We start from the raw sequence: 26,924 nt of genomic DNA, 5'->3' as shown, positions 1-26,924 counted from the left end.
TTTTTAGGTGCCACTCCCCTTGTCACATTGTCTTTGTCCTGAAGAAGACCCCGTTAGTAAGGAGCTGACTTACCTACCTATGTCCAGGGGTCGAAACGTCGACAATACTTCATTGCCAGTACTGCCAACAGTGTAATGCACACTGTGCTTTTGCTTGTACATGGTTGTTGTAAATAATTTTGTTATTCATTCCAATGAATTTGATCTGGATGTTTTGGCTTGAAATTGTTCTGCCTTGCAATTAAATTGTGACGTGTTTATAATTTATATGTCACTTACCCCCCATACCTCACTCAAATCACCATCCACCTCTTTCCCTTCCTTGGCACCCCGCACTATTTGATCAAAGTCTACTGTATTTATTAGTAAATGTGTACCTTCCCAAAGTGTGATTAAATAACACTTTGGTAAGTTTTCTTTGCATTCTTTTTGCATTTTTCTGTGATTGAGCTTGTGTTTGTTTTTTAAAAAAAAGTTTGTATATCCTGGGACCCTCTCCCTTATACTGCTCTATTACCCAGGTCCCAGTGATTTGTGGGTTTACCCTTTGCTTTAACGTAAGATTCTTAGTGGGCAGAGCTGCAGTGCAAAGCTTACATGTTGCACACAAGGCTGTTTTTGGAGTACCCCAAAGCGTGTCAGGGAGCTATAATATGCGTGACCAATGCATTTTAATGCTGTGTTGCGGGCATCAGCCTTAAAATGCATTTCCCTAACCCCTGTTGCATGGCACTTAACAGAGCTGAAGATGCACTTATGCCCCTGTGTCTTGGGATTAGAAGAAGAGAGAGTGGCTGCTTGCAACATTTCTTCATCTGAGGCCAGGCATCGGTTTGGTGCCACAAAGCACTCATGAGCATTGAGATATTGAAGGTGGTTGCGGCAAGGGACAGGAGGAAAGGCCTGGACAAAGATGGGGCAGCTGCAGTGGGTGCATAGCTTATCAGAATGTCCCCACGGTCCCTCTCGCTGTTTCTCATTTGCTGAGTGGCCATGCAGCTCAGCCGATCCGTAGACTCTGCACCTGCTGTTTCCGCCCGCCCCCCATCTCTGTATTGCTCTGTCTCGCCGTGCTTCTGTGCTCCCCAGTATTGCTTTTATTTCCCAATGTGCTTCTCTGGCCCGACGTGCTGTTTCCAACCCCTGTATTGCTTCCCCCACCTGTGTTCCCCTTTTTTGCATCCCCAACTGCCTGTGTCCTCCGTTTTGCTTTCGAGCCCCTCCTCAGCTTCGTTTTTTTTTTCCTTTTTTCTTACCATTCAAAAAAAAGTGCTAGCATCATTTTGCATACACACACATTCGTTGTGCATGCACCGGTAAAATAACGCGCCTGCCTTTGTCAAAACGTTTCTTCTTTTTTATTCTTTAGCCATGCTGCTTAGCATCAATCATGCTGTGCAGCATGGATGGCATTAAAATCCACTGGCAAAGCCAATAGGTTCCAAAGGCAAGACCTACTGGCGTTGCCAGTGCTTGTTAAAGATGTATCTAAAGTCTGATTTTCAAAAGAACTCAGCTTAAAACCCAATATTTTAAAGCAGCTCTATATAGAAGGACACTGCCACCTAGTGGTGTGCTAAATGACTCTCTACTTGATAAATTGTAGAAAATAATGTGCCAATAGGTGCATTATTTTTGCCTCACTATTTCCCACACACATTGTCTAAAAAGCAATATGTTTTGTGGACTGTTCAAATGTTATAGCTATGCAACTTGACACTGCCTCCTTTCACTTTTCAAAACATATAAAGCCCTTCCTTCTCAGCGGCGGCTCTTTGCCGCCCCCTGCTTGAGTGTCAGGCAGCAGACAGAAACTGGAAAAATAAAATATTAAAACCATTTTATTATCGTTTTATTTTTCTTTCTGTTGTGAGCAGCGAAGTCTGGGCGGGGCGGGCCAAGCCATGAGGAGTTCAGGGGGAGTGGTGCACACTGTAAAGTGCGCATGAGGGTTTGTCCGGCTGTTTAATGCTGACCAACCCATCATGCGCACTTTGATCTCTCTCCACCCGAGCTGTGTTACACAGCTGGGTGGAGCAGAGGCTCCTAGGCCTTGAGCGACCACTAAACAAGCCCGCTCAGGCCAATCACAGCGCTGCTCTCATGAGAGCAGCATCTTGATTGGTGTCTAGGAACCTGTGCAGTGTGAGGGACCCCGAGGAGAAGAATCTCGAGACGGCGGCTGGCAGTGCAGCAGCAGGTAAGTGTTTTTTCAATATATTTATTATATTCTCCCTAACCCCACACCTTCCCCGTCTCACCACTTGGTAAGAAAGCGAGCAGCTACTGCTTCAGGTGCACCTTCCATTTCTTTTTATTTTCCCATTTTGGTGTCCTAACTCTTCCGCGCAGATTACATAACAGGGAATCCACTTTAAAAGGATGAATGGCACAGTTAAAAATTGCAGAGCTCTGATATTCATGTGCCTCAGGCAGCAGTGGTCACCGTTACGTTATCTTAAAATAAATATATATATAGTGTCCCCCAAGTGCTTGTCATTTACAGCAAATGGGAAGAGCCAGTCTGTGTGTGACTGACAAAATCTTGAGCCATTGGCTGCAAAAAGGCTTGTTAAAAAAAGTCAATGGTTGGAATGGCCGGACCTAGAGCCTACTCTATGTATATTATAAGCAATATGACAACTGCGCTGTCAAAATTCAGACCAAAAAATGCTAGTTTCAAAGTGGAATTATTTGTTCATATAAGAATAGAAGAGACTCTCGATGATTGTGCAGGTCAAGTTCATTGTTTGAAGAGAAAACGCTAAAAAATGGTGAATAAACAAATGGAAAAAAGAAGAGTCGGCACCAGTGCCGGACTGGCCGTAGCAGGCATCTGGCATTTCCCTGGGAGGCTGGCAGGGTGGGGACTGGTTTTGCAGAGGTGGGGGACGGTTTTGTTACTGGGGGCCAGTTTTGCAGCGGTGCTGCAATTTCGGTCCTCAGTAACAAAAGCAGCAGAGCTTCACACTTGCACCCCCAGCCCCCTTCTGACAAAATTTCCAGGGCTGCTCTGGGTTCCCAGCCCGGCCTTAGTCGGCACAGCTGAAATCTCTAAGATAAAGAAAGAACCAAAAACAGGAGTAGGGCCCGTTAACCCAGGTGAGACCGGGTAAAGTTTGTAACATACAACAATGTCTCAACTGGAAAACACTGAAAAAAGGGGGAACAATAAAATCAGTGAAATAAATCACACAACAGGGAGAGGAAACAAAAGGGAGATCACAATAATGCCACTGGAGTGAAAAAAGAAAGTATTATATTGCAAGCAGTTATAGCAGCACTACAGTACAGTTAAATATGCAATGACCAAAAACACACAAAGTGAACACTGGACGTGTTTGGTGAGAGTGAGCGGCGCAGTGACACAAGGGTAATGAGAGCAACGTGAAAGGCGATAAAAAATGAGACAGAAAGTGGTCAAAATTTACAATAACGTATATACAAAGTTTTATGTTTAGGAAGTCAGATTAATTAAATTGACCACAATAGCGCCAAAGTTCTATGCTCTGTAGTCGACGGCGTTTCGACCTGATTAATTTCAGGTCATCATCAGGACAATGGTCATTTGGTAGGAGGTAGTGCTGAACAGGACAAGGCTGAGTCTAATGTCCGGATCAATGTAGTCGGGGATTAGGACAGGTGAGTAGGGCGTCCAGTAGCCACATGGAAACCAAGTCAATTAATTCCACAGCGTGATGGAAGCCTGCTACGAAGTGCAGTGTTATGGCAGTCAGAAGGAGCCTATTGAAGCAAATTCTGTGGCATGGTCAGGTATGGACGTGGGTCGGAAATCAGTCAGTGCCGGAGGGCTGAGCAAATCTGAGTGAGGCGTCTGGGAAATGGGGAGAAACCAATTCCTGTAATTGCAGCAATCTCCGGGGTCAGCAAAGGAGGAATGAAGCCTCCGTGGTGATGCTCAAGGCAGGATGAATGAAGCGTCAACCAGCCAATTTCTAAGATGGCAGCTGTGGCCGCATTCCCGGATTGGTCTGATGATAGCTGAGTGGTGGAATGTGCTTGCAAAGTCGTTCTGGAAAGCAGTGAGGCGATGAGTAACCGCCAAATGTCAGCTTGTACCTCTCAACATAGGGGGAGATGCGGGCGACGTGAAAGCAAATCCACCAACAAGACTAAAAGGAAAAAAATAGAGGGTCTCATTTATGAAAAGTGACGCATCGCTGCGTGAAAACAGCGATTCGTCAATTTTCATTGCTCCCTCCTTGCGGCATGCTGGATGCATCATATTTAAGGTATGACGCATCATGTTGCATGGAGTTATAGATACGTCAGTATTTCTGACGTATCTGTCGGGCGCAAAAATTACGCACTGCTGGAGTGTGTCACGTAAGTGACACAACTCTATCAATGGGTCATTTCACATGGGCAAGTCTCATTTCAAATGTGCCTACGTCAGTCTTACACCTGCTGTGAGGCAGGCATAAGATATTGACGCATTTGTGTCCTAGAAGTGATGCAGTGAAATCTCATAGATTTCACTGCGTTACTTCTACGAGGCTTACTTGCGTCAGAATGCCCACCCTGCACACATTTTACCTGGCGCAGGTATAATGTCACACAGTGGTTTACAAAATGACGCATCTACCTAGATGCGTCAATTTGTAAATATGACGCACCATGGCGCATTTTTTACCTTGCTGGTGCGTCCCAAAAAGTGACGCATCGGCGGCGCAAAAGTGACGCAATAAGCTCCACAGTTGGGTCACCAGCCCTTTACCCCAGTGCTCACTTTGAGCTGGTGGTTGCCCCTGGCAATTGTTTTCAGAGACCAGCACTTCTTTTTCTACATTAGGGATTTACCACGAGCCAGAGAGGGAAAAACAAACAAAGTGGAAAGACAGAGAAAGAGAAAGACAGAAAAAACTCCTCATACAGAAAGAAAGCAGGGACCTGCATGAGTGAGATATAGGACCAGGGAGTGTCTGGCAGCGGATTAACAGGGCCCGAGGTGCATAACAGACTACACAGCCTTGATATTGATTGCACAGACATTTTATTTCACAGACCCAGGACTTCTGAGCAGAGCTTTGGGCACCAGTACCCATTCTTTTACAAATTAAGCACAGCTGCACATGACCCGGTCGTTATGGCCCTTTATCACATGAAACCTGTAAAACAATAACCGCCTTTGAAAACCAATGATGCTTTTTTATTTATTTGGTGCACAGTAATAATACTAATTTGTAATTTCTGTGACATTTGTGATATTCCTTTTGTTTCAGGTTGCCATAAATAACAGATTTTACTAATATCTTTTTAAATGGCTTTCACTTTATCTATCTCACTAGGATCAAAATCATAGGGATCCCTGCCGTATGCAGTAAAGCCTGTGTGCAGGTCACACATATCAACTGAACACTTATGTCTCAGTTGAAGGTACAATATCCCATGTTAAGAGTAAGACTTATGAGATATTAAGAGTAAGGCGTATAAGATATTGTTACAAGTGTGAAGTTGTTAAACACTGGAAGTAGCTGGAGTTTTTCCAAATTTTCCTAACTGCACATGTTTTGTCTCTCATTACTGTTTTGAGTACTAGGATGTCCCTGCTTTGCAGTAGGGGCTGCTACTGAACAGGATTGGTGAGGTGCGGGGGCAGGAGTGGTGTGAGGAATATAAAAAAAAAAGCGCTTACCTGAATACCGCCGGCCGTGGCTTCTCCTCCGTCCTCTTCTGCGCAGCAGGAAACACACAGCCTACCAGAATCCCCTAGTTAATCTTGATGCTGCCTTACAGCTGATTGGTCTGAGCGCCATAGTTCAGTGCTCAGAGAGGGACTAGGAGGCTGTGCATGTTCTCCACCCAGGCTATACAATACAGACTGTGGAGCACATGCAAAGTGTGCAAGTCGGTTTGGCCGGCCCGAGATGGCCGGTCAAACCGTCATGTGCACTTAAGGTGCAGCCACCACTATGCCTCCCTCGTCCTCACGGGAGCCTGGCCCCGCCCTAATCTAAACTGTCTTCAACTGCAAGCTTAAAACAAAAATTAATTGTTAATAACGTTCTGGAACGTTATTATCATTTAATTTTTTGCATTGAGCTTGCAATTGAAGCAGTGGGATGACGCTCCTCCGCCTTAGCAGCAGAGCCGTCGCTGCTGCTCTGGGCTTCTGGAGCAGGAAATGGCGCTGTAGAAAGCTACCACTCTCTGTGGACAAGCTGAGTGGCTTTGGCCATGCATTGGCTGCAGTCTTTGTTCAGGTATTATTTTTATGAGGCCACCTGCTGCCCACCAAAAACTTTCTTGGACCAGGGGAAGTGACCATAGAAGAATTTTCATGCTCCTTTCGAGTAGAGGTGATTTCCTTCCAGACACATCTACTTGTCTTTACAGTGGATTCTCCTTTAATAATGGGAGAAGGAAGAAGAACTCTGCAGGAGGATATGCAAGGAAGGGAAAGACAGCAGCTCTGACTACTACGAAAGCCTAAGGAGCACCCTACAATGTCAGGGCCCTTGCATGTATCCGAACTCTACTCATACACATCACATGTAACAAGGGTGGATCAGAGGCCATATCATGCCACACTATAAGGATTTACAAAGGGAGAGCCGATATAGAAGTCTGCCTGCTGGGATGCAGGTAAACGTAAAGGCCTGTAGCCACAGTTGTCATTGCCTCGTGACATAGTGCCCCATTTGAAAGGAGTGCCACCTTCAGTGTCTTCCTATAACCCAGCAGAGTCTAGCACTTCTCTTGGTGACAAACAGATATAATCATGAACAGCGCGCGTTAGAGGACTCATTTTGTGTGTTAACTTTGCCAGGTGAGTCAGAATGAGAAAACGAGGAGCTGAACGTCACTGCTCCGGGTACTTTCAACACTAGTGTGGTATAATAACAACCAAACGCATTTTGCAGCATTTATAAAAATCTTATGTAGGTTTCTTATGTTTGTCTATAATTCAATGGGGGATATTCACAAGAACGTGTGGTAATTATCGCAAAATTAGCTTAATGCAACCTTTCACATCGCAGTCTATCGCGGGAAAATAACGCTGTGTCAACGTTGTATTCTCAACACGGCGGTACCGTGCTATAGTCTCACGATAACGAGTCAAATGACCGCATTAGGATTAACACGATGCCTAAAAAATGCGAAACACGAACGCAAAAAAAGCGGCGATGTCCCAAACCACGATAGAAAAATCAGCGATAACCAGCGATGGGCCTGCAATTCCCACGCGTCATGCGGGAAAATGCACCAGAAAAGCAGATTAAAAAAATTGTGAGAGGACAATGTTCAAGTACAACCTCACATCCGTGATGTAGTACAAATGTCCACTGTCCCGCATCAAATAGGCATCTCCTCACAAACGGTCACAATGTACATTGCCATGCAGTCTGTACGTAAACCTCGCCAATGCATAAACATACATGGAACACACTGTGAAACTGCATCTCCCCTCTACATTGCAGAGGGACAATCAACACCTCCTGCAGAGAAGACCCTACATCACGTCAGAAATGATGGCGATGACCCACAGGACAACGACTACAACAAACTCCAACGGTTCATGGACAACCGCTGCACCCCACCTCCAGTAGCAGGGCAGCCCAGCACCATCGAGCTGAGCCCACCCCCTGCACAGACCACACAGCAGGAAGCACCTACAACCACGTCTGGGTCCCAGCACCTCACCGACGAACACCTGACGTTCCAACGCCGTGTGTTGGACCGCCACAAGGAGCTGGCTGAACAGGTGCTGGTGGGGTTCGACCTCATGGCAGCCAAACTAGATGCCATACGTGGGTGTTCCAAGTCCTATCATGGACCACTTACACTCCCTAACGGACACCCACAGTCCGCACCATGCCGTCCAACAATCCATGGCTGGCGTTGCTGGAGTCATGACTCGGAGACAACAACTGTCTAGTCAGAGTGGCTACAGTGATGTCATCCGTGACTTGGGAAACATAAGGAGGGTCATGGAGAACATGGAGCGGATGCAGGCACAAAAAATGGCTACCACGGCTGTACACGAGAAATCTGTTGATGGGATCTTCCATGCCCTGCAGATCTTCATTATGGGAGTGATGCCAATAGACATTGCGCAGATGAATGCTTCTGCTACTTCAACATCCACATCTCCCACCCCAGATGTGTCAGTGTCACACAGTGCTGCAGACCAAACACCACCACCCACATGTGAAGCACATGAAACGTCAGACAACGACGATGAGGATGAATCTGCCTCAGTGGTAAGAAGGGAGCAGTAGCACTCATCTCCGCCATATGGCTTGTTTCTGCTTGGTTCTGCCCTCTGCATCATGCCCTAGAATAACACCTTCCATCGTCCCCCGATGCACTCTGCGACACTAACCCTGCACCTCGACATGGACTACCATATTTTGTTTGCTTAACAATGACACAGCAATCAGCCTGCGGACTGGACTCTTCCCCTTCTGAGTAACTTGCCAGTCCCTAAAGGACACTGGCTGGCCCTCCACGGGGCAACACTGTAAAGTGTTGTCTGCATGGTCCAGTACTAAGACAGATTCAACACTACACTGAACGTGAATAATACTTAATAATACACACAGATGTGTCATGTCTATGATAAATCAAGTATGAAAGCATGGACGAATGTAGGGGCAGTGATTCCCCCTTACGTCCATGTTGCTCATGTTGTGCGACTTGAGCCACAGGGTGCATCCCTGCATCATGGTGGTACATATTTGACCCCAAAAGAACTCCTGTTGTTAATTGTATTTCACAAATGGCAGCCTATATGTAATGATTTGGAACACATGTGAAACGCTGATGAGTGGGATTCCGTACTAACTTTGACAAACAGAAATGGCATTTCGAATACGTGACACCCTAAACAGCCACTCTGTACAGAGGTGACACACCCACCATCTATTTTCAAAGTATGAGATTGTCAGCACTACATGTTGCAATTACACTTGTCAGAGTATTCTGCTTGTCCAGAGGAGTGACATGCACTCAGGGAATGTGTGTTGTAATGCATTTATTTGCACATGCTGTGCCTGTGGTCATCTTGTAATGTCCCATGTTTGCTAAGGACTGTGACAATGTGACCTGCACATGTGAATAAATTGTCAATGATGGTGTTCCTACAGGCTATTCCTGCTGCAGCTGCAGTGGGGTGTGGTCCACCTGCCTCATCTTCCTCATCATCATCAGGTGCATCTGACACGTGTATCCGTGGAGCTTTGATGCGTACACATATGTTGTGCAACACACAACATGCAACAATCATCTTGCACACAATGTCTGGGCTCTACAGGAGCCTTCCACCGTGATGTCCAGGCACCTGAAACGTGACTTCAACACGCCAAATGTGCGTTCCACAATGCCCCTGGTGCATTTGTGGGCCGCATTGTACTGCCTCTGGGCCTGTGTGTTCGGGGCTCGGAGGGGTGTCATCATCCAAGGGCAGAGTGCATATTCTTGATCACCTGTGACAGTGCAGAGAGACATGAGTCAATAATTGGTTCTGCATGATGTGTTGGCAGGCTCACTGGTTCATTGGCATGTGGAATGTGTGAGTTAGTGATTCCTGTTTGACATGTACTGGTTGTAGCAAATGAGCCGCATCAATGTGTATTACGTAGCCTCACTGCTGCTCCTCCCTCCCCCCGAGCCTATTTACCAGTGTGCACAGCGCGGTTGCATCACTTGCGCTCCTACGGCACACCATGTCATGCCTGTCTGCGCATGTCCACAAGCCTGACAAAGACACTGTGATGTTGTGCGTTGAAGGTGGGCGGCCACGTGTGTATAGGCCTATAGTAAGGATAGGGCGGACACAGATGTAGAGATCATGGCTGGCTGAACTCGCGATACGGTTGAGGGTAGGCCTTTGGCTTATGCCGCGGTAATAGCGACACACACAACAGTTGGCATGCATGATCCCGGACCCCGAGCGGGCTTGCGCTCCTTCATCTACCCCTTCGGCCGAGCCCGCACTCCGGGGGCATGCTACATTGCCACATTGGCCATTGCGGGACTGGTGGCGCCTACACTCCAACAGAGACACACACATTAGTTACTTCCTTGGCAAGGCCAAAACTTAACCACGCCCAGGGCCCCGGGTTGGTTAACCACATTCCTATGCTGGACTGCGTACGCCAGTCCACTCCACTTACGCTTACAGGGGGTACGACACAGCTACATGTCCCAGGGCTTCCCCACTGCCTGAGGTGACATGGTTGCGTCCGCTGTACACAGCACAATGTAATGTGGTAGGGTCCAGGGCCCAAATGCATACATAATGACCACACGGACACACTTAGATAGTTTGTGGATCTAGCTACGGGCACGTGCGCCCAACCCCTTCTATTGTCAGGGTTACATGTCCAGTGACGCCTGTGCTGGATGGGTGTGGGGTGAGTGTAAGCCAGCCCTCAGGGAGTGGTTGGTGCAGGCAACAGCTACAACAGTGATCAGACATTCAGAAGTTCAAAGTTCAAACAGCAAGGGTCCATGACTTGAGCTGCACAGAGTTAGTGTCCCCAGATGCACTGCGGCCGGCGCAGGCCCACCGCCACAGGATGGTGACTTGCGGTGCACTGAGGTAGGGCCACGAGAGCTGGGCGGGTCCTCGTCGAAGTCCAAGGTGAATGTCGCGGAGTGTTTCAGGGGACAGTGGAAGGTGTTCTTCCAGGGCAAGATGCAGATGACAGAACCAAGCAGACACAGGCAATATGAAGGAGATGAATGCTACAGACTCATTCTTAACACCAAGTCAGTATCAGCTACATGATGATGAAGACAACCCCCAGGCCATAGACTCAGACGCCACCAGAGTTCAATCAGTGAGTGTCCATGAATTTCTGGACACAGAGTTAGTGGCACCAGAGCTGAAAGGGGATACAGTCTGCGATGAGGCCTGTACAATGAAATAAACTCTGGCATAAATAAATCAAGACTCAGTTCAAAATGTGTGACCTACTTGACCGCAGTGTAGGCCCGAAGGCAGTAGTCAGCAAGGGACCACAGACAAGTGCCGTTGGAATGCTATGCACAGAGTTGGTGGCACCACATCGAAGGGAGTATAGTGATATAAATTCTGCCATTAACATATGAACTCGGCCATCATGATATCAAGACTCAGTTCCAAATGTGTGACCTCCTAGACCGCAGTGTAGGCCTGAAGCAGCGGTGGTGTACGTCAATGAATAAGGAGTGCTGGGGACTTGTGGCGCGGCGGCCAGCGATGGTCTGAGGAGGCTGCCAAGGTCGCGGGCCTCGGGCTTGGAGCTTGCACTGGCACATGGTGGGCCCTCTTTGACACACGTCGATGTCGGCAGGTGAGCAGTGAGGCCTGGGTGCACACTGGGCTGCCAAGAAGGATCTGGGGACCAGTGGCCCGGGGTGCAGCAGGCGCACAGGATCGCAAGCAACACCGCTCACGGCGTCTGCCTCGTGGTGGGGTGAGAGGCGCCGCCCTGGCAGACACGTTGGCCATTCCGAAGAGAACCACACAGAGAGCTACGTGCTTTTTATTCGCACCCCTACGCTAGCCTAGCGTATGCCAGGCCAGCCCACTCCGCTCACGCTTACAGGGGGGACGTAACAAGCTACATTTCCGCCATCTTCCCCACTGGCTGAGGTGACATGGTTGCGTCCACTGTCCACTACACTCCAAACACCAGCAGAGTATGTCGACATGGATATGTCTGTGGGCCGCATACTGCAGTCTGGCTAGCACATCCACGCCACCCATGGCATTGTGTTCATTCTCATTCATGGGTCAATTGCCTCCTTTGCACATGCCTGGTTCCCACCTCTCCCCACATTCTGCTATTGTGTGGCTGAGGTGCCATGCCATTGATGGTTTGTGTACATGGCTAGCCCAGGTTACCACAGTAAGTTGTGCTGTTGTATCTGGTAGGTGGGCATGTTGTTTGGCATGTTGTATGTGAGTTTATAACGTGTGCATTCCCAGGTTTGTGAGTTGCATGATTGTGGAGTTGAGGTGTGTGGTGTGTTCATTTGGTACTTACCAACGAGCAGTGCATTTCCGTAGGTGCCATCCTGGAAGTGCTGGTTGGTGATGGACTGTCGGAAGATGTAGGAATCATGCACACTGCCTGGGTAGTTGGCGACGACGTTGGTGAAGAGTCCCCGGTGGTCCACTATTGCCTGCACATTGATGGAATGCGTGTGCTTTCTGTTGCGGTAATTGTGTACAGTGTTGGCAGGGGGCACAAGTAGGACATCTGTGCAGTCAATTGCCCCCACCATGTGCAGGAAGCCAGCTATGGCATAGAAGTCTTGCTTGGTCTCCAGCTGTTCCTGCGCAGTGTGGGGGAAGTGAAGGTGTTGGGGTACCAAGCTGATGATGGCATCCAAGACAGTTGTGATGAACTTTGATAGGGCTGGCTGTGAGACTCCTCCGACTCTGGCGGTTGTTGGTTGAAAGGTACCAGAGGCCAACAGATGCAGCACAGCCAGCAGCTTTGTCTGTGGAGGGATGTTGGCTGTCCGCTGTGTTGGTACCGTCAGCCTGTGGGCAAAGATGGTCAAGATGTGGAGGATGGTTATCCTTTTGAGTCTGTAGTGGGCAATGACATCCTCTGATGTTAGGTCTGTGAGGCTGGTGAGTTTTCCGACAGTCCACTGTCTTTGTCTGCGCTGCCTCTGTGGTAGTCCGGGGGTGGGGGGTGGGGCCTGGGTGTGGTGGCGGTGGGTGTTGTGGCCTTCTTGGGGCTCTAAGCTGCATGATGAGTAGCTCCATGGCATCTGTTGTTCTTCAGGTGTGGCTCTGGGCTGGGCTCCCTTTTATGGTGCAGGTTGTCGTCCAACTTAACACCAAGTAGGAGCAGGTGTTAAATCCCTGCTGCTAACGCACCTTATCACATGTTTGTGATCTTATCGCCGATCTGGCTGGTCGTTGAGAATGTTGCGAAGTGGTGTTGTCGCAGCTTTTTGCACGGGAACGCCTACTCTGCATCTCATTAGCGTTAGTTGCCGGTGTCATCTGTGGCAATGTTGTTTGCGGCTGCTATCACAGGAAAAATTGTGATATCGACTGTTAGCACCAGCTTGTGAATAGGGCGATACATTTATTGCCACTTTGGCTGCGATAAAGTGTCAATAACTCGGCGATAAATCCTTGAGAATATGCCCCAATGTGTCATAACATGCTGATGTGTTCAGAAGAGTGTCCTTTTCTTTGACTCAGGCTTTCAGTAGCCTCCCAAGATGCACATGTAAAAATGGGGATAGTGAACATGCAAAAATTGAGGATTTATTAATTTAAAATCTGTGGGTATGCCAAAAGGATCTGGAATAGACTACCTTCAGAGAAGAAAGTTACAGCCTTGTTTAAAATTTGCGAGGACAAGATCAATAAATTATTTGAGTGGCACGGTAGTTATGTTTTTAGGAGGAACTGATAAAGACTTATGTTTATCATGGTACGCAAGAGCAGGGTGGTATGTTTCTGTAGGTTACGATTGGCAAATAGCGATATCAAGTTTTACTATCCTAAGGAGCACAACACAGTTATTATAAATGTGATTTTTAGAGGACAATTCCTTTTGTGTACTGTGCTAGTACTTCAGAATTACCAATCAACAGACTGGGTGACAGAGTAAACAGACTGTCAGGCCCGCGAGGAATTAGCATTGAAACAATCCAATTTTACTATATTTCCAACAGGAAAGTGATCACATTGGCTTGGGGTTGAAAGTAAGGACAATCTTCTGTGGGCACTGACATTACCCATTGTCATTGTCATGGAAATTTTAACGAGAAATTTTGTTTTTCCTTCCTTAAAGATAATGAAATCTATTTTCCAAAAAGCAATTAATGACATTCCTTTAGATTTACATAAAGGTTTGATTCTTCAAAGTTGCCAGCACTGGACCACTTTATCTTGCACTGTTATTTCTGTCATATGAATTGAAGCCAGTGAACAAACCACCCTATAATGTCATTACTCATAACAGCACCCCAGTTGGCTGAGATGGTGGTACAGGTTTTAGGTTGTGCCTGAGACAGCACATGCGCTGTCACATGCAGAAGCTCTTGTAAACAAAATGCTTCAAAGGAGCTTATAACCAGCCCATTACTTAACATTGGTTAACTTTGATGTCCCTCTAATTGCCTTGCTTCTCATTGGCCAGTACCTCCTGCTTCCTCTTCGGCTTCAAGTGTTTGCCCCTGCTGTGAAGCATGGGCCAACTGCAGCGTCCTGTCTGCTGCCAGTATCCTTCCACTGGTCGCGTGCTTCTGCTGGCCCTTTTTTTTTTAACTTTGCAGTTGAACTCTAAGAGTACATGGGTTTGCAGTCCACCTCCTTCCTCGCTGTCTGTTGTTTTGCTTGCTCCCTTCTACCCTCCTCCCACTGTTGCTTGCTTTCTTCCTCCTCCCACTGTCTTTGGTCTTGCACCCACCTCCACCCTCGCCCCTCCCTTGTGTTGCTCACCAGTTCCTCTCTCCTCCCGCTGTCCTGATGCCCTTCCCACTTTACCCCTGCTGTCAATTGTCTTTTGTCTCCTCCCACCCTCCTCCTGGTGTCCTGTCCACCCCTGTTCCTCCTGCCATGTTTAACCCTCCCACCTGCCACAGAAACATTAACAAAGCCAAACAGCTCTCGCATACGGGACCCTGTGCAACATGGCTGAAAGTAAAACATTTTATTAAAAATAGCTCTATGACACGATGAACGCTGGCCACGTCATAGCACTTTCTTTTCTTTAGCCATGTTGCACAGCAGCCCCCGCTGCTGTTCAAGATGTCTAAAAAACTTTGATAAAGCTCATAGATCTCACATAGGCAAAACTTTGGCATAGAAAACAAATAGACACCGAGATAAAGTGGTAAAATAATGTGAATCTCTACAGTTTTATTAGCGCTTTTAAAATCCACGCAAAATGTTCTATGGTTTTGCCCTTGATCCACACGACATTTTATTGGGGTAAAGCCTTTTCTTGTTGGGGTCCAGCAAAATACTTTAGACCACCTTCTGGTACCTTAACCTCTCATCTCTAGGTCCCTGATCTAAGAGGCAGGTGGGCACCTACCTACAATCCTATCAGTTTGTCATTATCATCTGATTATCTCCTGGCAAAGTGATCATGGTGATTCTTCATGCAGAATAATAGGTGGAGGAACATAGCATGTCTTGCAGACAATATTTGCATTGATCTGTAACATTACTCATAGTTTGTGTTCGGGAAAATTTCAGCTTACCATTTCTCTACAGAAACACAATGAGGTACAAATAGTTCTTGTGTCGTCCCATTTATTCAGTTGTACCTAATGCATATCAGACCAGAGAGTATCAGAGCACTTTACAAGAGGTATGTACATTAAAATAGCAAATGTCTTCTGTTGCTATTCAGTTGGGACCAGTCAATAGCTCCTTGGAATGGCATTGCTTTCAATCAATGCAGTTTGGATCACCTCCTGTTATTCAGTGCAGACAAAAGGAGCTGTCATAGTGCACTTACCTCTCAGCATGATGAGGAACCTTCCCTTGGACATACACGCACATCCCCACACGAAGTCCGCCATTGAGCCTACTGCAGAAAGGAATAGGCTGTAAGGAAACAGATACAAGAGTTACTGATAGGAGCTCTCTGCCTCCCCGCCTCCGCCTATCCGCGGAAGAATACAGGTAAGAGAGCCGCAAGTGTTGGCTGGGCAGAAAGGCAGGTGGAAGATGGAAAGATTGAGAATACATAAGATTGAAACTAGATGTAAAGACACCAAAATATGTGCCATTTGCTTCAAATAGTCAATGCAACCAATATTTTAAATGTTCCAGTGCTTCCTAACCCTGCAACTTCTTACCTGTAATTTTCATTGCACTGACTCCTACTTTTCTTCCTGAGAGTCATTACTTCAATGATTCTCAGTCGGATTCTCAGTCTAATGCTTGGTTTGACCCAGGGGATAGTCAAACGTGCCCTCCCTAAAATGTTTGGAAACTGCATTACCACCTATTGCTTGCTTCTCATTGCAATCCTTAAACCAAAGTAAACACGATTGAGTGATTCTAGTATAAAGATAGAATAAAAAGAACACAGTCAAGCCATGGGCGTGTGCCACTATGCAATTTATATACAAAAAAAGCCAAGCATTACTGGAGTACTTGGTGTCCAGAGTTCTCTTTATGAGATACCACAATAAGACACAGAAGTTCTATAGAAGTGTGTGAGGCCATTGTAAATATCTAAAAGAGACATACTACTCTACCCCAACCAGAAAGTAGGGACGTGGTTTGTGGAGTTAACAGGATTAGCAACTTTTATCACTGACTTTAGGTCATGAAGGCAACTGCAAGAGCGAACTGAAATCAAAGTTTGAGAGTCATGTTTACATTCTGTAATAACAAATCCTTGCTCCTCATGTAGCCAGTCAGAAGCCAACTAATTGGTGCTCTTCCACTGTAGAAAGGGATGGGTGGTCTTAACTTTTCCTCCCTCTTCATATCATAGGGAGGAAAATCCTACTCAGGACAAGGCACACATTTCCCAAGTGTGACTCCATAAGGAGGAGCAATACTTGTGATTGTACTAGTTATGGCAAGGCTAGGGATGGCCAGAGTTGCAGAGCCGGTGACCTTGCAACTTTGGACAATTTTTTTAGACTGTACAAGCTTTCCACAGCTGATTTTTTAAAGTGGAGCTAAACAAGGGTCCCATGCTGCAATGAAAAATGCCCCACTACCACATAGGCCTGGGAGCAGCAGCGGCTTACCTTTTTAGGTCGCAGCCTACCATCCAGCGGTACGTAAAAGGGGGGAGTTTCAGAAAGTTGACTTGAGAATGCATTCTTCCCATCGCTTGCCATTCGCTTTGTGGTTTGTAACTCATGTTTTCTTCCTTCCCATTTGCTGGCTTTATTGTTTTAGGCTGTCCAGGTTCAGTTTGTCTCGCCCAATGAGAAAGCTGTGTTCACTGTATTCTTCCACAAACTTGTTTTCTGTCAACAGGCCTTTAAATCTTGTTCTTATCGTGTCACATTTGCTGGGCATTCAAAGACTGAGGTCAAATGTCAAGCAGTGTTTTCCTGGGAGCCTGGTTATTTTGGTTTCAACTGACTTCAAACTGAGACCATTTCTAGGAAAGAGGAATGTAGGGTACTTTCTCCACGGAACCTGCTTGTGCATTTTTTAGGTTTTGCCTGCAGAGCACTTACACTGTGCTTGTGAAATATTTTGTATTTAATATATCTTAATAGGGGTCTCTTAACAGTTTCCAATGACGAATTACTAATTACTGTGCTCATTCACTTTTGTATGGAACTCTTTTTTTTTGTTAACTTCTCCTGGCTGCACACATTTACATTACTTCTACTAAAGCTGTTCACACTGTTTAAGCACTATTCACTGTCATAGTAAGATCTCTTCCCCCAGAAAAGACAGACAGATTCTAACAGTATGCTGGAATGCTTGCTTTTTATTACTTAGTTGTGTAAAGTAGATGCTTTAGCCTTAGAACATTTGTGGCATTTCCTATTTGTGCCTCAGTACCTTTCTTTGCACTTGTAGGCATTATCGGATTGATTATTTCAACGTAATCTATTTGGTCGTTTTGATCAAATTCTAAATGTTGTAATAAACTTTGCACGTGAAAAATTAAGTTAATATACAAGAGCTATGCTATATTTTGCTACCAAACAGGCAGCCATAAGTGCAGTTGCCTTGCAGACAACAGGGTCATGATTTGACTGGTGCAGCAGATGCAGTAGCACCGGACCCAAAAGTTGTCTCAACTCCTCTAAACACATAATATTGTTATATCTTACTACTAAACAGGCAGTCACAATCGCAGTTACCTTACAGTTAAAAAGGACTTCATTTGAATGGAGCAGCAGGTGTAGTGGCACCGGGGCCAAAAGCTCTAGGAACCTAACTGTACCCCAATTATTGCTAAAATTTTAAACTAAACAGGCAGTCACAAGTGCAGTTACCTTACAGTTAAAAAGGACTTCATTTGAATGGAGCAGCAGGTGTAGTGGCACCGGGGCCAAATGCTCTAGGAACCTCACTAATCCTCGATTGTTGCAAAGATTTTAAACTAAACAGGCAGTCACAAGTGCAGTTACCTTGCAAACAACAAGGTCATGATTTCAATAGTGAAGCAGGTACAGGAGCACCAGGACCAAAAGCTCTAGCCATCCCACTAAACACCTTATATTACCATATTTTACTACTAAACAGGCAGTCACAAGTGCAGTTACCTTGCAGACAACAGGGTCATGATTTGAATGGTGCAGTAGGTGCAGTGGCACCGGCCCCAAAAGTTGTCACCACTCCTCTAAACACCTAATATTGGCATATTTTACTACTCTGCAGGCAGTCACAATTGCAGTTACCTTGCAGTTGAAAGTGGCTTGATTTAAATGATGCAGCAGGGCCAGTGGCACAGTGGCCAAAAGCTCTAGGAATCCCACTGAACACCGATTATTGCTATTTATTACTACTACTAGGCAAGCAGTCACAAGTGCAGTTACCTTGCAGGCACTATAGTCATGATTTGGATGGTGCAGTGGCATAGGGGCCAAAAGCTCTAGGAAGCCCACTGAACACTGACTATTGCTATATATGACTACTAAGCAAGCAGTCACAAATGCAGTTACTTTGCAGGCACTTAGGCCATGATTTGGATGGTGCAGCAGGTGCACTGGCACAGGGACCAATACCTCTAGGAATCCCACTGAACACATATTTTCGCTATATGTTACTACTAAACAAGCAGTCAGGAGTGCTTTTGTTTTGTTATTTTGTAACTATTGCACCCACAGTAACACATAGCCTAAGCATCACTGTAATAAAAACTGTAACATATTGGACTTTTCTGTCCACCTACAACTCATGTTACATTTAGTGTATTTATATGGCACATTTTCACAGTGTTTGTATGGTTCTAAAATGCATCTGAATCTGGACACACTAACACCTTGGCAAGGGCCTTCTTCATTCTATAACATTAGCACTTCAGTCATTGTAAACACTATATAAATACTTATAACTTACCATATGGCATTCCATACCAAGCATTGCAAAGGCCAATAGGTCTCACCTATGTTAGATCTATTGGCTTTGTCAATGTTTTTTTAGCCATATACAGTAGCTCTAGCTTCAGTGCAGCATAATTGAAAATAAAAATGAAAAGCCCTATTATGTGACCCATGCTAGCAGTGTCCTACAGCTTTTTTACATTACTTTCAGCCATTTGCAACATAGCTAAAAAACATTAGCAAAGCCAATAAATCCTGCACACACACAACCTAATGGCTTTGTCAATGCTTGTTTGTATGTGGCATGATGCTTCTTCTCCTTTGCTGACTGCTAGAAGTCCCAGCGCTGGAATACCATAAGCAAGGAAAGAAAACGAGGCCACCATTGTGTTTTCCCTGCTCTCATCAAGATGACATTCAGACATCCTCACAGTGGATGTCCCCTCCATGGTGGGTAGGACATCTGCCTGAGGGAATGGATGAAAGGAAACTACGATGGTCGTGGGTAAAATCAGGAAGATTTCTACTCATTTGAGAGCAAAAGTCCCTGGATTCACCAGACTAGGTAGGCATAATGAAAATGTCACCCACCCTTAGTGCAGGCATGTTCCACGCCACTGCATGGGGTGCAGGAAGCATGAGTGCTTCATTAATGGCAAAAGTACTACTTCCGCCTGTCCCAACCCTCCTAGTGCTGTGCCATTCTAGGGCAGAGCCAAAGGGTTAGAGGACCAAGAGATGTGGTGGCACACCTATGCATGGCATGACTGCTCTTGATATTCAGGCTACCCCTTCACATTGTGAGTCTGCGTCAGGCATTCAAAGCTTTGCCTGAACACAATGAGACCTTAATGTGAGCATACAAAAGGGAGATCTGAGCAGCTGATGCTGTACCTTCCCTCGTGAAGCCTCGTTGGACAGATAAGATTATACGCATTCATGTTACGGTTGTGTTCAGGCAGCTGACGGTTGCGTCTGGGCATTTGAGGATGTGACCAAGCATGTTGTGCCAGCGTATTTGAGGCATGCCTGGACGTTTGAAACCTTGTGTGGGGTTTTGATGGAGCCATATTGACAGCATCCTATGCCTGTATATTTGGTGCTGTGCCTGGACATGTGCTGGTTGTGCTGAGGCATATGCTGGTTGCAGCTTGGCACATGAAGACTGCATCTGGACAGATGATGGGTGCGCCTGTGAAGATGATGGTTTTTGCCTGGTAATGGAGGCTGTGCCTCTGTGTTTTTGGGTGTGCTTGTGCATATGATGGTTGTGACTGGTCATTATGATGCCTGGGCATAGAGTTTCTTGGCTTGGGATTTTGACTCTGTGGCTGACCATATGAAGTTGTACTTGGCATGAGATGTGTGTACCTGAGTATGTGAGGACTGTGACCCAGTATGTCAGAGCACCCTTGGTATTATACAGGTGGTAACTAGTGGCATAGCAGTCCAGTGTGTAGATGGATAAGTAATAATAGTCTAAAACACGATCCCTCCAAATCTTAAATACTACTTACTAAAACCCTCTATGTGCTGTTGGAACTCTCACCCTCTGGTCTTCCATGATGAGGCCTTCCCAGTCCCCTATGAGGTAGTAAACAATCTTACCATAATAATTGAGACTGACTCCTTGCTGCTTCCGCAAATCTCGACAATTTCACATTCCCATTAAGGTCTAACCCCCAGACAACGTGAGCTGTCTGGTTGTAAAATACCTATTGTCAGATGACTAAGATTTTACAGTGGGCTTAAAACCTACCACTTGTTTACCATTGATTGGATTGCTTGTCACTCTTATTTGCTTGCTTCTTATTCGCTGGTATGCCTCCTCCATTTTGTGTTTGTCCCTCCACTGGGGCATATCCTCTTTTCCTGTGTCCTTTCACTGCTCACCGTTAGGTAACAGATTTTTTCTTTTTGCTTAAGTATTCCAAAAGTGCACATGTTTTCCAGGTGACTCCTTTATGTGCTTCTCTCCTCACTTCAGCTCCATGCCACTCTCTCTTTGCATATACTTCTGTCTCCCCCTCGCTGCTCTCTCTGTGTGCTTCTCTCCCCACACCCTCTGCTCTTTTTCTCTCTCTTACCTGTGTACTTCTGTGATGTTCTCACCTTCTCGTGTTTCTCCCGCTACTATGGAATAGCTACTTTTCCACTCCCACTTCCTCTCCCCCACCCACTCCTCAGTTACCTCACCCCAACACATGTAGGGCCATATGTACATAGAATATGAATAGCGATTTCATCAGAATCACTATTTGGAAATCGCTGTTCTGTATGTATACTGTATACTTATGATTCCTAGTGGGTCGCAGTTTGTGATCCATTGGGAATCACAGTCATCACAGGGATGGTGGCCAGGTCAGCAGACCACCATGTCTGTGATTGCTTTTTAATAAAGGCTTTTTTTGTTGAAATGCAACCCGTTTTCCGAAAAGGAAAACAGGAAGCGTTTTAACAAGAAAAAATGAAAAGTTTAGTTTTCATTTTCAAAGAGCAGGCGGTGTTTTCCCAACATTCACAAAGGAGAAGAGTTACCATGGGGACCCCTTCCAATTTGTGAATACACTGCCACCAACTTTGAGATGGTGCTAAAGTGCAAATGTTTTGCGACTGAATCACAATTTGGGCTTTGTACATTTCAAAAAGCATTTTTCTGTATTTAAACGGGCCAATTCTGTGATTCAGCCCGTTTGCGACTGAAAAAATGCTTCTCACAATGGCCCCTGGTCCCTTATGTTTGTTTAATTGGCACTTTCTCGCCAAAAAAGGCCTTTATGTTTTTTATTTACAGATCCAAAAGGTATACATCATCTTTTAATACCCAGTAATCTTCATCATTCTTAGTCCTACTCGTCCTTGTCACAGTACATACATTTTGAGGGGAATCCACCTACCAGCCAGGAAAAAGAATGCTGTAAAATTCTGAAATGAAGATACACCCACCCTCCTGGGTGTTACATTTAGGCTAGCATCCTCCTGGTATTTCCAAGCTTGTGACAAAGGCCAAGGAGGGAGGAAGGGATTTAATGACTGTGACTGAGACGAGTAGGACTCTGAGTAATGAAAAGAGTAATCAGGGCATTACCTGCACACGCATACTGAACTTATAGCACTCGCCACTTGGTTTAAAGACTCGCAGTGAGTGCTCCCATGCTGATTTACATAATCCACTGATACTATATTTTTGTCCTTACAAGAACATTCTTTTGTTAAATTGAGTCTCTGAACTGGGTCAGGGCTCTGTGGATTGCCATCTGCTCTCTCCAATTAGACAATTTCCTCCTCTCTGATAGTGACCATTTGAACTGATCCGATTGTGATTGATGGTCGAACCACACCTTACTTGGCTGGCAATTATGGTCTGGATCACTGGTTGCTGAGCATGCATCGTCACCCCTTTGGATAGATTTGGAATGTCCATCCATCAAGCCAATTCCATCTTTAAATCTGGAGAAAGCGGAATCTTGCTGTCAAAGAAATGTGTTTTCAAAGATTAAAATCTGTGCAGATGCCACAGGAGAGGACGCAAGTGTTCATGTTCCCACTGAACCATAAATACACACGCTACTATATGACAAATGTATTTCCATGCAAAGCCTTGCTGTAATTTCCCTCTCGTTGAATAATGACCTGAACAGGTACTGAAGGTGAGAGATTGTTTTCGGGAATTAAGATCTACCCTAAATTGGTGCGAAATCTTGCTCCAATGAAAATCGAATCTTGTGAGCAGATACGTTGACACTTGGAATGTTCAGTAGGATACCCTGACTGCTGATTACCAATTTTGTTTTTTCTAGAATTTGAAACATGATCTTTTAAGAGGGAGAATTTAGTAGCCAGTTGTCCAGATGAGGGGAGACTGGATTTCCCAGAAGGTGCACCAAAGCAACAACTGGCGACATCATTTTTGTGAAGACTCGAGAAGCTGACTTCAGTCTGAAAGGAAGTAACATAAATTGCTAACATTGCTTGCCTAGAGCAAATCTGAGAGGTTTCCAAACATTCTTGGCAATTGGGATATGTAGGTAGGCATCCATCAGATCCAGCATAATCATAAAATGATTGTCTGGAATCCTTTATCCTTTGTAAGTTTTCCATTTTGAATGTGATGTCTTGTACATAGATGTTCAACTTATTTAAGTCTATCACAAGGCTGAACCCCCTGAAGCTTTCATCACCAGAAAGATGATTGAGTAAATGCCCTGACCCCTTTCTAGACCAGGTAGTGGACAGATAGCACCATTTTGACCAGAGATGCTATTCCTTTGAGAAGAACCTTCTCTTTGAATGGATTAATGGGCATGATTGTAAGTATGGTCCCTGAGGGTTGAGGTATAGATTGGAACTCGATGATAACTTTTTTCACAATGTTGAGAATCATCTGTCTGTTGTGATCCGACTCCATGCACAGAAAAATGTTATTATTTGACTTCCGGCCCGTGGTTGTTGGCCAATTCCACCCAACTCTACATATGATAGGATTGTGGATTCGTAGCACCTGATTCCTGCTTCTGCTTTCTAAAAGATTGAAAGGAAGAAGACGGGTGCCTTGATTTTCTGTAAAATGATTATATTTCTGCGTTCTCGAAGGTTGCCTGAAAGATTTCCATCTAGAAGAGCCTGAGGCCTTAGAAGAATGCTTCCTAAAAGAAGAGGCATCCTTACGCTCCTTAAACAGATGATGGAGCTTATTTTCTAAATCTGTGCCGGAAAGAAAAGATCCCGGCATAATGAACTTTCACTGCCACCTGCGCGGGAAGGTCAGGAGTCCCATGACACAGGAGGAATCACCTGAAAGATCAGCAGGCAAGGGATAACCCTTCCACAACAACACAGGTATATTTATGTCACCAAAGTCCTGCGTTATCATCCCATCAGGAGGCAGGAAAAAGAAAACAGGAGGATTTTATGACTCCTAACTTATATATAGCACTCAGGAGGGTGGGTGGTGCTTCATTTTAGGATTCCCCTGCATTCTTTTAACTGTCTGGGAGGTGAATCCCCCTCAAAATGTAATGACTCGGACAAGGATTAGGAACGTAGAGGTTTTCAAACACTAAAGCAAATTGTGCCTGTATCATTTCACTGGCACGTGCATGTGTCAGAACGCTTGCTTTACCTTCTGTGAATCTTGAGAAAGGGTCTTCTTTTTTTAATTAAGCTCATAAAAGAGAGGATGTAGTCATTCAGCTTGAGTGGTCGACCTCAAAGCTGGGGAACAGGGTTCGAGTCTCGGCAACGATGCTCAACATCCTGTGATTCTGGGCAAATCACATAATCTCCCCGTGCCTACCAAAAATGAATGTATCCTTCTGTAACAAAGCTGGTGCTCATGTAAAGCACTCTGATACCTGATGTCTCGGGTCTAGTTTGTGTTATATAAAACTCTAAAAAAAAATGCCATGGTGATCAGTGCATTTACCCATGCACACTTGTATGTTTGCAAATCCCCCTATGCAGATCTTCCTGTGGGCAGGGTGATTTCCAAAAGAGCTTGCATGATGCAGCCCATCTTCGCCCTTGATCATCTCTCTCTTTTGATCAATACATTTGTAAAGTGTTGGCCAAAAGTACATCTTCGCTCTTCCTATCAGCTTCAGTTTTTTGTCCCTCTTACAAGCAGACAAGTTGGGCATAGAGTTGTGTTTGTCTCATCTCGCTGATGGGGGTGGAGGGTGTATCTATTCAGACATCAACAGTGGCACTGGAATAGTTTTCAGAGTGGGAGTGTTTGCATCAACGTTCAGTCACTGAAGTCACACAAGTGTAGCAAATGAGCCACACCCGTTCAGCAGGAGTGTGGTAAGCATGTGGCTTGTAGCCGGTGGTGCATGTGGGAGCACATTGTTGCAAATATGTCACTAAAGCACGGTGTGGTAGTGAACTGTCATTCACTGACAAAACAATTTTCATTGAAATTCGCACAGACCTATAGTTTTACTTATTAAATCTATCTAGCTCACAAAGGATGATGTGCCGAAATCAAGTTTCAATGAATATTTATTATTTGCACATCACTAAGTGCCTCAATTTGTTTTGATCCTATTAAAATCTTTGTTTCCATCTCACCTCTGAATTACAAAAAAGTGTTTCATTTGTGCGTTCCTAACTGCTGATATATTTTGGAATATCTGTATAGTTCAATTACAGGTTTTACATGACGTTTGGATTCCACTTCTTGGTACTGATCACAAGTGAGGGCAGGTCCAGTCCTTAGGGTTCCCAGAAGCACGTGCAGTCCTTCTTCTGTTCAGGTGTCAGTCACATTTGTTAGAAAAACTGATCTATCTATACTCCTTCCCTGTTCTCCCAGCAAGGTTGTGGCACTGCATACTTTACAAAATATTCTCACTTTGCAGTCAGAGAAAAAAAAGTAAAAACAACCATCACCACGTTAAAAAAATAAGAATAAATTTGTCAGAAGACATTGCCTGACTTTTGACCTCTGCCTTTGACATTACAGGAAATGGGACAAGAAAAAAACAGAATATACAGGCTTCTTTGTTACTCATTCATCATTTGAACTCCAGCATGGTTATTTTCGGGGTGCTACAGCACCTACTTCCAGCACCCTATGCAGACCAGGTTGATAGCCAGGGTGTTTCTGTACCATGATAAATGTCCAGCATGGCAATAGAACAGCCTTCTAGCCATCAGAAGAAGTGTGAGGTGCAGGAGCATAGCCAGTGTGTCATGGGCCCTACTGCAAGAAAGGAAATGGACCGCCTGGCTGCTGTTTAAATTATGAAATGCAGAAATAATCTGGGTGTCAGAGGCCCCGGTGCAACTGCACCTGCTGCTCCAATGGAAGCTACGCCCCTGGTGAGGTGAAAGGCACGATTCCTTCTTGATTCCTGCCGCTTTGTCTACACCATCGCACTTTTAAAACTTAGTGCATCTCAAATTATTTTTGGTGTTATGATAACACACAGCAACGTCTCCACAAAACAAATGAATACACAAGCACCGGCTTAGCTAGCATAAAAGCGGCCTTTAAATACTATGAAGAATGTATGGGACACGTACACTTTTCCCCTCCAAAAAATACACACACATTTTCCACATAAAATATCTATTTTCAGGGGGAAAATCCTATTTACAGTCTTGCAAATAAAGAAAGTAAAATAACACAGCAACGTTTATGTTTAAACCATCTGGAAATGAAATCTGCTTTGAAATGAATAGCGCCGGGGCAGCGTTACTCACCGGGTTGTATATGGGCTGGCTTCCCAGTGTCAAGGCGTCCATCTCGGCCCGGCGGCTCCGCTCCTGTGATGGCGAACTGGCGGATTGCAGGTTTGTCTGGCAGCCGGCGCGTGTCCCCTCAGAGGGGCGTGCACCGGTTGGTCCAGACTAAACCTGTACCAGCTGGCGCGCGACGCTCCTCCGCTCACACACTATAATTCGTCCCATCATGATGGGAGTTCACCAGTAGTCTCTCCAAACTGCCAAATGACGCCCAGGCACAAGCAGGCGAGAACGGGCGGGACTCGCCTGTGGTCGCTTCAAAACGTTACATTTGAAGACGCCAGAGAAAGTCTGACTCAGACCAACTGAGTGCAGTGGTACCGTCCCAGTCCACCTGTCACGCGACGCTGCTTTTCCAGGTCTGGAATATTCCATCAGAAAACAGAGGCATGATGTAGAGTTTGGAGGGAACTGAAAATGTTCCAATTTCGGAAGAAAACTCTAAATATGGAGTAGAATCCACCAGGTCACATTCTCCCTCACAGGTGTTGTAGCAGAAACAGAGGGTCGGCAAGTAATTCTAGTGTAGTTCAATTTTGTGCTCTCAGTTACACTGCTAAACACTGCATTTGCAGCCAGCGACTAGTGCAGAAAATCCCTTTTGCACTGATGGACCAGTCAATGCCAACAGTTGAATTATTTTTACCTGTAAGTGCGCAGATGTTATTTTTCCTTAGTCAGAGTGTGCAAATGATACTGCT

General features: G+C 45.5%; 1 protein-coding gene across 4 annotated transcripts in view; it reads right to left on the bottom strand.

The window, feature by feature from the left end:
• Window positions 1-26,924, bottom strand: part of LOC146797824 (galectin-4-like) — a 190,031-nt gene that overhangs the window by 137,110 nt on the left and 25,997 nt on the right. For 2 of the 4 annotated variants that reach the window (XM_085625016.1, XM_085625017.1), the window contains exon 2: window positions 15,456-15,544. In XM_085625016.1, the coding sequence (XP_085481142.1) occupies window positions 15,456-15,499 (44 nt within the window). In that variant the 5' untranslated portion in view covers window positions 15,500-15,544. Of the gene's footprint in view, window positions 1-15,455; window positions 15,545-26,181; window positions 26,417-26,924 lie in introns of those variants that run through there. The other 2 variants (XM_085625015.1, XM_085625014.1) reach the window with 2 other exon arrangements.

Source organism: Triturus cristatus, chromosome 9, assembly GCF_964204655.1.
Source record: "Triturus cristatus chromosome 9, aTriCri1.1, whole genome shotgun sequence".
NCBI lineage: Eukaryota > Metazoa > Chordata > Amphibia > Caudata > Salamandridae > Triturus > Triturus cristatus.
Note: the sequence above shows the minus strand (reverse complement) of the source record. Positions and strands in the feature narration are given on the sequence as shown.